The 16,102-nt window shown below is 34.4% G+C and overlaps 1 protein-coding gene across 2 annotated transcripts in view; it reads right to left on the reverse strand.

The window, feature by feature from the left end:
- Positions 1–13,308: 13,308 nt before the first annotated feature.
- The window catches only part of LOC126880057 (retinol dehydrogenase 11-like), a 43,604-nt gene continuing 40,810 nt past the window's right edge, over positions 13,309–16,102 (reverse strand). The window contains exon 4 of one of the 2 annotated variants that reach the window (XM_050643712.1): positions 13,309–13,601. In XM_050643712.1, coding sequence (XP_050499669.1) covers positions 13,410–13,601 — 192 coding nt within the window. In that variant the 3' untranslated portion in view covers positions 13,309–13,409. The remainder of the gene's footprint in view (positions 13,602–16,102) is intronic. The other variant, XM_050643711.1, reaches the window with a different exon arrangement.

The raw sequence follows: 16,102 nt of genomic DNA on the forward strand, positions 1-16,102 counted from the left end.
TTCATTATCGAAATCAATGGCTTATGATCTGTGAATACCTTAACTTCTCTACCATAAATATAATTATGAAATTTAGTACAAGAAAATAGGATTGCATTTAGTTCCTTTTCAATCTGGCTAAATCTAGTTTCACAATCAGTTAAAGACCTAGAAGCAAAAGATACCGGTTTATGATTCTGCAGTAATACACATCCCACGCCATTTTGACTTGAATCTGTTTGAATTATTATTGACTTATTTTCATCAAAATTTGCAAGAACTGGTGGTGAGCAAATTAACTTTTTTATTAAATTTAATGCGTCTGTGTGACTTTTAGTCCACACCCAAAGTGTATTCTTTTTTAACAATTCTCTTAATGGGGCTGATACATCCGATAAGTTTGGTATAAAACTGCGATGATAATTGATCATGCCCAATATTTTTTGTAACTCTTTTTTATTATTGGGTTCTTTTAAATTAATAATAGCTTTTATTTTATCTAAGTCAGGTCTCATACCATTTTTATCAAATGTATTTCCCAAATATTTTACTTCAGACATTCTATATTGTATCTTATTAGAATTAAATTTTACCCCAATATTTCTAGCACGTTCCAATACTTCATTAAGGATTCTATCATGTTCTTTAAGACTATCAGCAAATATCAAAAGATCATCAAAATATATAAGACAGCCCTCAATATCACCAAAATTCTCTAAGTTAATTCTTTGAAAAAATTCGGGGGCAATATTTAGTCCAAATGGAAGTCTATCAAATTTCCAAATTCCAAAGGGAGTTCCAAATGCACAAACTCTACTGGACTCCTCATCTAGCTGAACTTGATAGAATCCCTCTTTAAAGTCTAAAACAGAAAAATAGCATTTGTTTTTTAACTTATTGCATATCTCTTCAATAGTAGGTATTAAGCAATATTCCTTTTCAAGCGCTTGGTTTAAATCTTTAGGATCCAAACAGATTCTTAACGTTTTATCAGGCTTTTCAACGATAACTAAATTGCTCAACCACTCAGTAGGACCCTCACATTTAGATATGATGCCACGTTTTTCTAAATCTAAAAGTGTGTTTTCTAATCTTTTTTTAATGGCTAAAGGGACCCTTCGTGGTGGTTTAGCTACAGGAACACAATTATCTTTAAGTTTTAGTTTACATTTTTGAGGACATTTGCCTAATCCAATGAATACATCACTATTTTGTTTAATAAAGGCACTTTTTGTTATGTTTAAATCTATGTTATCTACTCTTCGTATCAAATCTAAATCTAAGCATGATTTTAACCCTAAAATTGGTGTAAGGCTATCTTTAACTACAACAAATTCTAATAAATAATCAATATTTTTATATTTACAGACAAGTTTTATTGTACCAATAGGAACGACCTTAAAACCACCATATGTTTCAAGTATGACTTTAGTTTCTTTTAAATCATTAATTTTGCAAACTTTTTGAACAAAACCATTAGGCAAAATGTTAACCTGTGCCCCTGTATCTATTTTAAAAGGTATATCAACATTACTAATTTTTAAATTTTCGATCCAGTCTTTATTATTTTTATTCTTGATTTCATTAACAGTGATTGATGATATCATAAAATCACCTACCTCGTTATTTTCACTTTCTTCCACTTGTACTTCTCTCACTAACCTGCTATGATAACACACTTTATCGAAATGGTTATTTTTACCGCACTTTCTGCACTTTTTTCCATATGCTGGACACCTCCTTGGCCCATGGACTCTCCCACAGTTTCTGCAGCTATATTCATCTCTAGAATTTGCACTCCTGAATGTTTGGACTGAATTTTGCCCCTGCTTGGCTTTACTCCCAATTGATTCAATTTTAACCTTCTCCAAGCTGTTCTGAACTTCTTTTATTTGAGCTTGGGATATTTCATGCATTTTACATATTTCAATAGCTTTAGCCAGATCTAAATTAATGGTCTTTAACATGTTTTGTTGTGCATCCTTACTATTAGTGCCTAATACTATTCTATCTCTTACCATTGAAGATGCTTCTGCTCCAAACTCGCAATTTTTTACTTTGTTTTTTTAAATCTGTTAAAAAGTGGTCAAACGGCTCTCTTTCTTCTTGAATGCGGTTGTAAAACACATATCTTTCATAGACCACGTTTTTTCTAGGCGTGACATAAGACTCAAATGCTTCCAATACATCTGCTAGCTTGCCTTTTTGGGCCTCCGTTAATTCCAAAGTGTTATAGATTTCAATGCCTTCTTCTCCAATTAGATTGAGTAAAATTGCTACCTTAACGTCATCACTTTTACCACTTTTTCCAGAGGCCATCAGATATATTTCAAAACTTTGTCTGAATCTTTTAAAATTTTCGGCCACATTTCCTTCAAATGACAATGTATTTGGTAACCTCACTTCCATGATTTTGGTTTATTTTCCACTAGACTGCGCCATGTAATAATGTTTAAGGTCTTGTGAATTGTTATAGTACTTTATTCAATAATTATATTTTATAATTCAAAGTCATTGCTCTATTGTCGTTACTTGACCTAACCCCTGCCATGAGGCCTCGTGTCCTTGTCCTGTGTCATCGCTCTGTCAACAATCACTTCAAGTGATCTATGATCACAGGACTTTACATTTATGAGCTATTCAGCCTCATGACAAAGGATGTGCGAGATTATCGTGTGAGGTCTTTGGCAAAATTAAACTGTATATCTTGGTGCATGGATTTAGTGTCCGCAGTCATATAAACCCAAATAAGCAAGAGACAACAACTGTATATTTTTGGTTTTGTTCCAAATTCATATTAGTATATGTTATTTATCCCTGATAAAATACATTATGAAATTATACTTCTTTAGGCGCGATTGGGCAAATGTTGAGAATAAATTTTTGCGATGCGCGCGCACACCATAGAGACAAGCAACAGTCTGAAGTTAGTTGCTAAATATTTAATAAGTTACGTATCGGTGCAAATGAACAACAGTATGAATAAAAAAATATTTATTTGTTAATTCAATTATACAGTGATGAGCACGCTAATAACCGGCAAAATAACGCAAAAAAATTTAAAAGATGTTAGGTAGTGAAATAAGAAAAATTAAACTGGTAGAGGTGGGGAATGTAGCGATAGAAACCTATAAATTTACATTATCTTCATTGTTTCCCACCTTTAGACGTATCGTACGAGTTTTACAACTTCCACTGTGACAGTGACAGTTTTAGTTGACATACTCCTCTGATACATCTAAAGGTGGGAAACAATGAAGATAATGTAAATTTACTGATAATTAATTAGTAAGTATATAAGCTGCTAGTATATGTATGTCATCTGCGTATCGCAGGTTACTGATTTTCCGCCACCATCCAATTTACTGTCTACTAGTACTTTTCTCATTATATAGGTACCTATTCAGAATACATATAATATATCGCATAATAATGGTGATATTAGTATGAAGCTCTGTCACTGCACATTTCAAAGGCTTCCAAACGATTAATGGTGGATATTTTTAATGTCCATGCTTCGACACCATAAAAGAGGATACCAAATGTAACATTTAATCATGCGCTTTCGAAGTTGAAGTTGCAAGTTATCATTACAGAAGAATGCCCTCATTTTTAAAAATGTCGTGCGGGCTATCTCGATTCTACATTTTATCTCTTTATCTGAATCTAGTTGTTCAGTAATATGGCAACCCAGATATTTAGATCTGGGTACTCTTTGAATTATATGATCATCAACATATAACCGTGAATCTTGATGGGCCAAACGGCTAAATACCATGTATTTTGTTTTTGAACAGTTTATGTTTAGGCCAAACTCTTCTCCCACTGTGTCAATGGCATTTAAAAGGTGTTGTAATCCATTCATATCATCACTTAAAATAACTGTATCGTCTGCATATCTGATTGTATTTATCAGAAATCCCATAACTTTCACACCCCATTCCAAATTATGCAGCGCTTCCTTAAATATTCTATCTGAATATAAATTGAATAACAGTGGGGACAGTATACAACCCTCTCTGACACCTCTTTGTATTTTGCATATTTCTGTTAATTTTGCATTTATGCAAGCTGTCGCTGTTTGACGCCAGTATAATTTTTCTGTGATTCGTACATCTTGACTGCCAATTCCTTTATCTTTTAATATTTTAATTAATTTGTGATGTTGTACTCGATTAAAGACCTTCTCATAGTCAATAAATATAGCATAGACGTCTTTCCTTTGATCTCGACATTTCTGCAATAATACATTTAGTGCAAAGAGTGCGTCCCGGGTTCCCAGTACATTTCTGAAGCCAAATTGTGTTTTATCCTGGTCTTCTTCACAGTTATCTCTGATTCACATTCTGTAGACGGTTAGTGATCCTTTTTTATGGATAGGTATAAGGGTTGATATTCGCAACACTCATCAGGCCATTCACCTGTGATCCATGTCATGATCCACATATCTAGTATTATGTATGTCAATCTCGCCCATTGCATTTGGTATGTCATATATCCTGGGGGTTTTTGTTTCTTAGTCAGTTGAGAGCCTGCTCTCTTTTGCCTGTAAAATAAAGGGTCCCGCTTCTTTTGTTGCGTGTTTCTGGTGTTCTAAGACTGATGCATATTTTGAAGTGTCTTTTATGCATAATTATGAGTAGTAATTTTTCCAGGATTCTACGATGTTCACTACGTCAGTTTATATTTCCCCATTCTAGTCTTGAATGGCTTGAATTCTGGGGCCAAATATTTAAGTTCTTTTAAAATAATTTTGAGTTTCATAACAGTGTGCATATTAGTCCAGTTCTTCATCATCATTATTACGTAGCGCTACAACCCTGGGTGAGTCCTGTCGGACTGTACAACTTTTTTCCAATTTGTTCGGTCTTCCATCCACCTAGGGGTCAAATGGAATGTTCATTTTCCGATGTGGTTGGATTTTATCTCTCCGTCTTTTTCCTGTAGGAATCTCCTCTCATACCAGTCTTACAAGTCTCTCGTCATGAAGTCTGTGCACGTGACCTGTCCATCTTAGTCGCTGTAATTTAATTTCTTGGACAATATCGACGTTATTGTAGTGTTTTTGAATTCGATAAGGGTTCTGATCCTATATAGTCTAAGAGCTAGTGAACCCTCCTACTAACGGTCGTCCTGTAAGGCTAGAAATTTGTCTAGTGATAATTCATAGCACACCAAGGATAAAAACCATGACCTGGCATGCATCAGGGGTGCACGTGTATCTACCAGGTGAATCGAAAAGTGCAAATTTAAGTATGTGTTTGAGTAATTCATTTAGAAGAAATGTGTACAATGACAGGCGATTCTGAAGAGCATAAGACCTTGCCAGGCGAGGGGAAAGATTAGGGTTTTTTCCTAAAATTATTTTTTTGCATCGAACAAATTTTTTTTAGGTTTTTTGAATCATTCCAAACAGAAAAGGTCTTTAATGATTTTTCCCTTAAGTTAATAGTTTTTGTTATATTAAGCACAAACCGTACATACTCATAGACGTTTCGCGTAAATTGTCAAGGTCAAGACAGCAAATTAGTTACCATTCCAATCCAGAGATGTCGCTGTCAGTTAATTCTCTCGTCATATTTAACAACTGACAGTTGACAATTAAATTAATTTGTTTTTTATTTTTTATTTTACAGTTTGTGGCTTAATTATTTTATTATAGTGGTGTTACGTTTTTAATTAGATTTAATCACAATATTAATCAATTGTATTAACCTCCTCTCCGTTTTTATGAGTAGAATTTTTAGTTTACATTGATCATCCCCTGTTGTGTTTCTCCACATTTAAAAAAACAATAATAATAGTAGATCCTGAAACAGTTTATTCTATATTCTAATAGACAAGTGTGTCATCAACATTTCGGGCCTATATATTTTTGCAAGTTTGTATAAGATTATAAGGTATATACTGCCAATAATTACATACGCATCTCTTGCATGGGGTCACATAAGTCAAAGTAACAAAAAGAAGATACAAGCGGCACACAACAACTGCCTCAGAGAAGCTGCAAACGTGCCCAGATACGTCGCCGAACGGTTCTTATTTAGAGACCTAAAACAAATAAGAGTACTGGATATTATGGAGGAAAAAGCCAGAACAAAATTTGCTGAGCTAGAAGACCACCCAAACCGGATCTTGCAAGAGATATTAAGGTATGATGTGTACCATAGATGGAAACATAGGAGACCCAAACAACAAATATTATTAAATATATAATAAAGGCTAGATAATCGTAGCTCTATCAAAAGAAGACAACTTGCTCACCTTTGGCATCTCATTATATTTATTAATGTTGATTTTTATAATTTTCAGACATCCCTCAAAAAAAAATATACAAAAAACTTCAAAACGGCTTCAGCCACTAAACAAATCAATAAAATATTAACAATAGGCGAAAGCCACAAAAAAAATATTAGTAACAAAACCCAAAAAAGGGCATGAGGGGCCCACATCCTCGAGCGCCGAGTCGCCGAACTGGACATAGCCCAGAGCGGGGACTCGGCGCCCGAGCAAGCAAAACAGATCGAAGATAAGTCACTAGAGATAGCGGGAATAGAGCGCCTCACGCTGGCCTGCATTGATCGGGGTAGGATTTCATATGGGAGTCCGTGTACCCAAGACTCCCATATGATAAGCACTTTGCTGATTGAGAGCCCCTATAGCGCATCAGAGTGCTATCGGGGGGTAAGTGGATGGTCTGGAGCATTGAGGCGGGGTGGAGTGATTCCTGCTTACGGGAGTTAATCCTCCTCGCCTCAATGAATTGTGTCACCCGAATGTCATTCTCTAGGGGTGAGCAAGTCTCTCAGGCTGGGTTAAATCACTATGCTTGCTTGCTTGATTATAAGGTATTTATCTAAACAATCATTCTACAAGATTCTTTCAAAAATTTTCATTCCACTCAATATTACACATCAGTGCTTTCACGTGACACATTATGGCAGTAGTGTTTACCATTTTGAAAACAAATTGGAATATTTGAAGTTTTCATTAAAACTATGATTTTTGATTATATTGGTATTTCAGCCCCGATTAGAACACTACATACTAACAGAACTTTAAGGCAATACTTTTAGTAGGTAGGTATTTTTTATGTAGATGGAACTTTTAAGTTAATTTTTTAACTCGTAGTATAATTATTGAATAAAACATTGAAATGTCTTTCTGGTGTTTTAATTTCCTGCGAAATTTCATCAAAAATCCCGCAAAATTTATAATTTAAAATTTACACCTAACTAAAATTTGTCAATTTAGTTCCCATTCCAATCAAGAGATGGCGTTAACTGGAACCGAAAGATTAACATGGTCGTGAAACGTCTAGAGTATGTATGGTTTGTGATATTAAGCGATTAAAAATTTTAAAAATTGCGAAATCGGCCATTTTTAACCCTAAATCGGACATTTATCTAAAATTTTCAAAGTTGACAAGGTAGGTAGATATTCTTTAAACATTGATTGATGAAATCTCAAAGAGTTTTTTGCAATACAATATCGGAAACCCCTTTGTTTTTTAATTACTGATCAAGCTGGCTCGACACTGTAGTATAAGTGAGGACGTTTGAGTTGGCATAAATTCATTATCTCGAGAATGGGCAAATATCAAGAGAAATCCTCAAACAGGTCGATTTTTATTTTTAAATTAGGACTTTTTGGCATATATATAATACTAGTGACGTCATCCATCTGAGCGTGATGACGTAATCGATGATTTTTTTAAATGAGAGTAGAGGTTGTGTGATAGCTCATTTGAAAGGTAATTTAATTCTCTGTTCAGTAATATAAACATTAACATAAGTATTTATACAGGGTGTACAACAATTTTTTTTTATTAAATTAACTTTGATTAAATTTGACAAATAGAAGAAAAAAATTTTTTGTACACCCTGTATAAATAATTATGTTAATGTTTATATTACTGAATAGATAAATAAATAACCTTTTAAATGAGCTATCACACAACCTCTACTCTCATTTAAAAAAATCATCGATTACGTCATCACGCTCAGATGGATGACGTCAGTAGTATTATATATATGCCAAAAAGTCCTAATTTAAAAATAAAAATCGACCTGTCTGAGGATTTCTCTTGAAATTTGCCCATTCTCGAGATAATGAATTTATGCCAACTCAAACGTCCTCACTTATACTAGTGTCGCGTCCGTTTGATCAGCAATTAAAAAACAAAGGGGTTTCCGATATTGTATTGCAAAAAACTCTTTAAGATTTCATCAATCAATGTTTAAAGAATATCTACCTACCTTGGCAACTTTGAAATTTGTAGATAAATTTCCGATTTAGGGTTAAAAATTGCCGATTTCGCAATTTTCAAAATTTTCAATCGCTTATATAACAAAAACTATTAACTTAAGAGAAAAATCACTAAAAACCTTTTCTGTTTGGAATGATTCAAAAAACCTAAAAAAAAATTTGTTCGATGCAAAAAAAAATAATTTTAGGAAAAACCCCTAATTTTTCCCTCGCCTGGCAAGGTCTTGTGCTCTTCAGAATCGCCTGTCATTGTACACATTTCCTCTAAATGACATACTCAAACACATACTTAAATTTAAACCTTACAGGAGAAAGTTTATTTTACCCCCTAAATTTGCACTTTTCGATTCACCTGGTAGATACACGTGCACCGCTGATGCCTGCCAGGTCATGGTTTTTAGCCTTGGTGTGCTATGAATTATCACTAGACAAATTTCTAGCCTTATAGGACGACCGTTAGTCGGAGGGTTCACTAGCTCTTAGACTAATACTGGTTTGTGGTGACGTCGTGGTGAGGTCCGAAAATTTTTCTAAGTATTTTCGTTCAAAACGTCTGAGCTTTTCTTCACTTGCTTTGTTTTCCAAAACGTACTCCAGTTCTTGACACACGTTATTTATGTGATTGTTCTTATCTCCGATGCAGACATTTTATTTTAGCTTTTAGCTCTGCTATATCTTGAATTATGTTTCCTATATTTGTGGTGTATTTTTCTTTTCTCATATCATAAGAGAAAAACATATCTTTTTTTCCACGAATTCTAAGAACGAGACATATAAAATAACTTAAGACCAGTGTAAGAATTGAAACCAAGTAAGCAGACTTAAATCTAGATGAACTAAACAAAGTTATCTCCGAAGATTATTTTAAATACATGTACTTTACATCATCCTTTTATTATAGTACTTGGTAATTTAATGAGACGATATGGGCATGTACCTTTTCGATTAGTGAACAGGGGCGTCATTTGAAATTTTGATTGGGGGGGGGGGGCAAGCATTACCAGAGAACGGCAGTTCTCGCCAGTGACGCACATCCACACTCTCCTACACGCGACACTATATACAGGGTGAGGCAGATAACTGGCCTATTAGAAATATCTCGAGAACTAAAGGCAACAGAATCATAAAAATTTTAATATCGAAGTTTTGAAGGATGATCTATTAAATGAAAATATTTTTATCTCCTTGCAGCTTCCGGTTATACTGGAAGTTGCTTATAACTTCGTTTTTTTAAATGGGACACCCTGTATCTTTTTATATTTTCGGATTCTATTCGATGTCTTCTTTCTTAAAATATGAGGATTTGTAAAGTTATACAGGGTATTTTAAAACATAATTACGTTTTTTTATTAATTTCGTAGCAATGTTCACACCCTGTAGAATTGTAGTAGTTTGACAACCAAAACTCTGCTTACGTTCAAATGATTTTTAATATAGTCTAGTATTGTTAAGAATCATTAGTATAACTTAATTTTTAATTTTAGTATACAGGGTTGGTCGAAACTCGGAATGAGTATTTTCTGAGTTTTCTTAAATGGAACACCCTGTATTTTAGTATTGTAATTAAATGATATTTTATGGTACTTTTCTATTTCTTAAGCATTCCCTATACCTAACTGCTTTAATTTGTGCTTAATTGTTAGTCTCACCAACAATCTTAACTACGTAGGTATTTTGATAGCTAAACCAATTATTGGTAATTTTAAGGATCAGTCTGGATTAATATGTATTTATTTCTGAAAAATTATTTGTAATTGAATATTTTCACGGCCAACCTAATAAAATTTTACGTATTTTTTGTTGCAATTAATGTTTAGCTTTAATCACCAATAACTCACAAATTAAAGCAGTTAGGTATAGGGAATACTTATAAAATAAAAAAGTACTATGAAATACCATTTTATTACAATACTAAAATACAGGGCGTTCTATTTAAGAAAACTCAGAAAGTATTCATTCCTTCCGAGTTTCGGCCAACCCTGTATACTAAAATTTCAAAATTAGCTATACTAATGATTCTTAACAATAATCGACTATATTAGAAATCAGTTGAACGTAAGCAGAGTTTTTAATGTCAAACTATTACAATTCTACAGGGTGTGAATTTTGCTACGAAATTAATAAAAAAACGTAAATATCTTTTAAAATACCCTGTATAGTATTACAAAATTTCATCTTTTAAGAAAGAAGATATTGAGGAGAATCCAAAAATGTAAAAATATACCCATATATAAAAATGTCCCATTTAAAAAAACCAAGTTATAAGCAACTTCCGGTATAACCGGAAGTTGCAAAGAGATAAAAATATTTTCATTTAATAGATCATCCCTCAAAACACCTTTATTTCAATTTTCATGATTCTGTTACCTTTAGTTCTCGAGATATTTCTAATAGGCCAGTTATCTGCCTCACCCTATATACACGAAATTTTCGATTTTCTAAATCTGACTGAATTGAAAATTTGCCCAACTCCCATCTTAATGTTCAGGAAAAGACTCACCCATTCATATGTCAATTATCCATTTTGGTCCACGGGTGTGGATTTTACGGCCCTTCCTATTTAGGGTCTGTTTTTCGTTCTCGTCCCCAAAACTCCCAAAAACTTCGAAAATTTAACTCCGACCGTTGCGGTTTCTGATAGTACTGATCATTGCCTTTCTAACGCATGTCTAATTTTGAAAATCGGTTATACTATTCAAAAGTTACCGAGCTCAGAAATATGACTCAATTTTTTCTTAAGGGAAAATGTGTGTCGATATGTATGTATGTATATATGTGGAAAAGTTAAACCGATCTGAATTTTTTTTCTGTGTTTGAAGAGGGGGTCAGGGCCGATTCAAAACCGATGTATTTTGTGACTTTTGACCACCCATAAGCCAGCTATAGGACTTGGTAGGTACAAAACGGCATATTTTTTGGGGGTATATATCTTCGGTTTAAGAAGAGACAGTAAAACTGCAAATACACCAAATCAATAGTATTGAGTAAGCTTTCAAATGGTGTTTAAGCCGCCAGGATCAGACATACACACGGCTCAGCATAGCCGAAAAACTGAAAAACTAAACTTTGAAAATTTTGGTTTTTCGACAATTACTCAAAATTTCAACCTACGAATTGCGCCAATAACTGAGCGCTTGTAGAAGGACTCTAGGCGAATCTAACGGTGTATACCTGATATCCGGGAAAATTCGATTTTTTAAGTTATAGGCATCATAAGTATGATCAAATCTATTTCTTATGGGAAAAACGGTTTTTCAAGCTCAATAATTCCTGTAATAGTTTCAGTTATCATACTTGACCTTAGATTCATCAGATACTACTTGTCAATACGTTTCAAACTCATGTTTAGTAATCAAAATCGGTTAAGCCGTTTAAAAGTTATTAAGCTACAAAAGTATAATCCAATTAACGGTTATTCCCTAAATGGTTTATGTAGTTGTAGTGGTTATGACGCTAAATTTGATCTGGCAACGGGAAATTCGAGTTCATTTACCGGCCATTTCAATATTTTTCTTCAATATATTTCGAATAGAAAGAAAATCTAGTGTATATTCGATGGACACTAGATCATTTGGGAGATAATGCGACAAAGGCGACTATTTATAAAGCTTAACGTGTAATCGAGAAACATTGCATTTAACTTCATACATTTATTTTATAAATAACTTTGAAAAACTCCTGATACAAGAATAAAAAACCGCTAAACGCCGTAAAAATGAGTAGCGCATACAATATTCCAGCTACAAAAGATCTGATATGAATATTACGTGGCGCGAAAATGTATTTTCATTTTGATGTAAAACAAAATTCAAGTTTTCTTTTAAAAGATTTTTCCATAATATTTGCTAAATTTAAAGTAAAACGCGCCACAAAAGAGTAACTTTGATACAGTTTGAATTTTGAAACTCTTTTGTATTACGTTTACTTCAAATTTAGCAAACATTATGGAAAAATCTTTTAAAATAAAACTAGAATTTTGTTTTGCATCAAAATGAAAATACATTTTCGCGCTACGTAATATTCATATCAGATCTTTTGTAGCTGGAATATTGTATGCGCCACTCAGTTTTACGGCGTTTAGCGGTTTTTTATTCTTGTTATATATACAATACATTATACAATACTATATTAATAAAATTGATGTATTCTTTGCAAATTTCAGTCATTTTCAGGTTCAAGTTTTCTTAGGTAAATGCCCCCCTGACCCTGTCAAATAACGCCCCTGTTAGTGAACGTTATATTTACTAACTTGCTTTCGTTCACTTTAATTCGCCATGTTTGTAACCAAATTTTTATTTTATCGAAAATGGTCTGGGGCAGTTGCGAGGTGATGTACGGGTTTAAGTAAGCCGTAAGAATTGCTTTGTTGTCTACATATATTATGTGACTGTGATGATGTTTCAACTTCTAGGAAGATCTGTTGTATAGAGTAGGTAGAGAACAGGTCCAAGGACACCACCCTGAGGTACTCCCGCTTTAATTGGATATACGCTAGTACTACACTGATCCTGTACTTTTACAAGGAAATGGCGGTCGGAAAGAAAATACCTACTTGAGGATTAGAAAGTAGTTGAAAGGAAGGACTTATCTTATTTTGTATAGCAGACCAGTGTGCCAGACTTCATCAAAAGCCTGCGAAACATCCAAAAAGGCTGCAGAACAGTATTTCTTCTCTTCTAAGGCTTTGTTTATAGAATTTCGGATTCAATGAAATTGCTCAGGGGTAGCATTTTGTCTAAATTCAAACTGGTGGTTCGGTATTAGCTGCTATTCCACGAGAATTCGCTGTAGTCTGTCTAGTAATAGTTTTTCAAAAACTTTTGACATCACTGAAAGTAGACTGACAGGTCTATAGGACATACTTTCTACAGTTTTTACGGTTTTAAGTCTGACGTGAAACAATCCTGCGAAGGTCAAAAATAGAGGAAATTCAATACCTACCCTAAACTAGACAGCACTAAACAATCTTCCAAAAAGAAAAAACAAGTTTTTTAAGTTTTTTATTTTTTAACAATATTTATATTAAACATAAGTTTAGTATCATCTTTTGAAAATAATGTATGAAACTAAACTCAAAAGTCTAATCTCCAATACCTATAAAACACAGGACTAAAAAATAGCTTAAGTAAAATAATTAAATAGTAAATAAATAAATTAAGTCTCTACAATTTCTCCTCGGGCTTGAGATTGACCAGTTTCTCGCTAGCCTCCCAAATATCGTCGCAGAATTTCTTGTTCCAGGCTCCGGGAGGTGTAGGGAAGACTCTGCAATCCCAGAAGTGTTTGCCAGTGATATCTTTAACACTGTTAGCCAATGCCAAGTGAAGAGTGGTCTGGGCTCCTTCCTCTGGGGTCTACAAAAAACAAATAAACAAACAAATAAATATAGAACTATGAAATAGAATAAATCAAAGATGATTTTTTAATTGACATGAAATTGACTTTATTTCAAAGATCATCTTTTGGCATTGGAGGTCAATACACGGGCCCGAAATGTGAAACTATGCAGTTACCAAACGTTTTCTTCAATAAATCAATTATGGAACGAGCTTTATGACATGTTGCACCGTCTTGTTGAATCCACAGCTCCTGCACATCATGGTTGTTCAATTGAGGAATGAAAAGTCAGTAATCATGGCTCTGTAGCAGTCACCATTGGCTGTAACGGTCTAGCTAGCATCGTTTTTGAAGAAGTACGGACCAATAATTACACCAGCCCATAAAGCACACAAAAAAGTCAGTTTTTTTAATGTAATGGTGTCTCAACATACACTTGAGGATTATCTTCACTCCAAATACAAACCAAACTTCATCATCATCAATGGTGCTACAGCCCTATGAAAGAGCCTCGACCTTCCCAAGTCTATTACGCCAGTCAGTCCTATCCATTGCCAACCGTTGCCAGTTTGTTGCGCCTATTTTTCTCCCATCCTCATCTACACCATCCTTCCATCTAAGTTTTGGCCTACCATTATTTCTACCTCCCACAAGTTGTGACATAAGGATTCTTCTAGGAGGGTTGTTATGCTGTGATCTTGCTAGATGTCCTCCCCATCTTAGTCTTCCTATTCTTATAAGAGATACTACGTCTTTACCACCAAATATATGTTTATATATGTGGTATACCTCGTAGTTGTACCTCCTCCTCCAAATACCATTTTCACATATACCACCGAATATTCCTCTCAGGATCCTTCGTTCAAATATAAGCAGAAGGTTTTCATCTGCCTTGGAGATGGTCCATGTCTCCGATCCATATGTCAACACTGGTTGTATGATGGTTTTGTATATGGTTACTTTTGTCTTTTGGATTAAGTTTCTGCTTCTCATATGTCTACTCAGTCCAAAATAGCATTTATTCGCTAGAATTATCCTTTGCTTGATTTCTTCCGTCATGACGTTCTCCTTGGTGATCAGGGAGCCTAAGTATGTGAATTTTTCCACCACTTCAAAGGTAGAGTTATCAACAGTGAATTGGTGACCCATGTTTCTGGCTCTATTGTTGGGTGTTGATGCCATCATCTTAGTTTTCTCCTCGTTTACTTTCAGGCCCATATTTTTTGAGGCATTTGAGAAGGTGGTATACATTTCTTCTAGTTTGCTTGTTGTGCGGGCAACTAGGTCCACGTCATCGGCATATGCCAAAATTTGGGATAATTTATTAAAAATATTTCCTCTGTTGTCTGCTCGGGCATCTCTGACCGCCTTTTTCAGAGCTATGTTGGAGGAGACACGCCAGCGCATCTCCCTGTCACAGCCCAACATTCGTTTCAAACGCCTGTGCTTGTTGGCCCTGTATTTCGACTGTGCAAACGACTTTATGCATTGTAGCCTTAACCAATTTGATCAGTTTATCAGGGATGTGGAATTCACCCATGGCTTCATACAATTTATTTCTTAGGACACTATCATAGGCCGATTTAAAATCTACGAAAATATGGTATGTGTCGATATTGAATTCATTGGTTTTTTCAGTATTTGCCTTAGCACAAAGATCTGGTCTGTTGTTGATCGACCAGGCCTAAAACCACTTTGATATTCTCCAAGAAGCTCCTCTGAATGTGCACTGTATTAAGGAGGGTTATTCCCCTATAGTTTCTACATTCCAATTGATCACCCTTTTTGTGTAGCGAGCAAACGATTCCAATACACCACTCTTCCGGGATTTGTTCCTCATTCCAGGCTCTCAGTATTATTTTATATATTTGATTAGTCAGAGTAGCACCTCCATATTTAATAAGTTCCGCGGATATACCATCACTTCCTGGAGATTTGTTATTTTTTAGGTGTTTTATTGCATCCCGTACTTCTTGAATTGATGGAGGCTCTAATGGTGTATTGTTGGTTGCTCTTGGGTTCGGTTGATTTGGATCTTCTACTTCGATGCTAAGTAGTTCTTTATAGTTTTCCACCCACCTTTTGAATATTTCTTCTTTTGTATTGAGTATGTGCCCCTCCTTATCCTTACATAGTCTTAGCCTTGGTTTGAATTCCTTTTTACATTATTCAGTGTTTTGTAGAATTTTCTTGTTTGATTTTCCTGTTTTAATGCCTTAAGTTCTTCCAGTATTCTATTTTCATAAATTCTCTTTTTTCTTCTATGAATGCACTTCTCTTCTCTTCTAAGGTCTTTATAAGTTTGTTGTTTTTCTCGGGTTCTTTTTTGCTGCATCTGTTTATATGCATCGTTTTTCTTTTTGTAATGTCCTCACACTCAGCATCGAACCAGTCATTGCGTGATGGTGGTTTTTCTGGCCCTAGAATATTATTTGCTGCGTCTTTAATATTACTTTTACACATTTCCCATTGTTCGCTGGTTGTTAGGTTTTCATTAATGATGCAGTTAGTTTCGATA

This window comes from Diabrotica virgifera, chromosome 2 (assembly GCF_917563875.1).
Source record: "Diabrotica virgifera virgifera chromosome 2, PGI_DIABVI_V3a".
NCBI classification, from domain to species: domain Eukaryota; kingdom Metazoa; phylum Arthropoda; class Insecta; order Coleoptera; family Chrysomelidae; genus Diabrotica; species Diabrotica virgifera.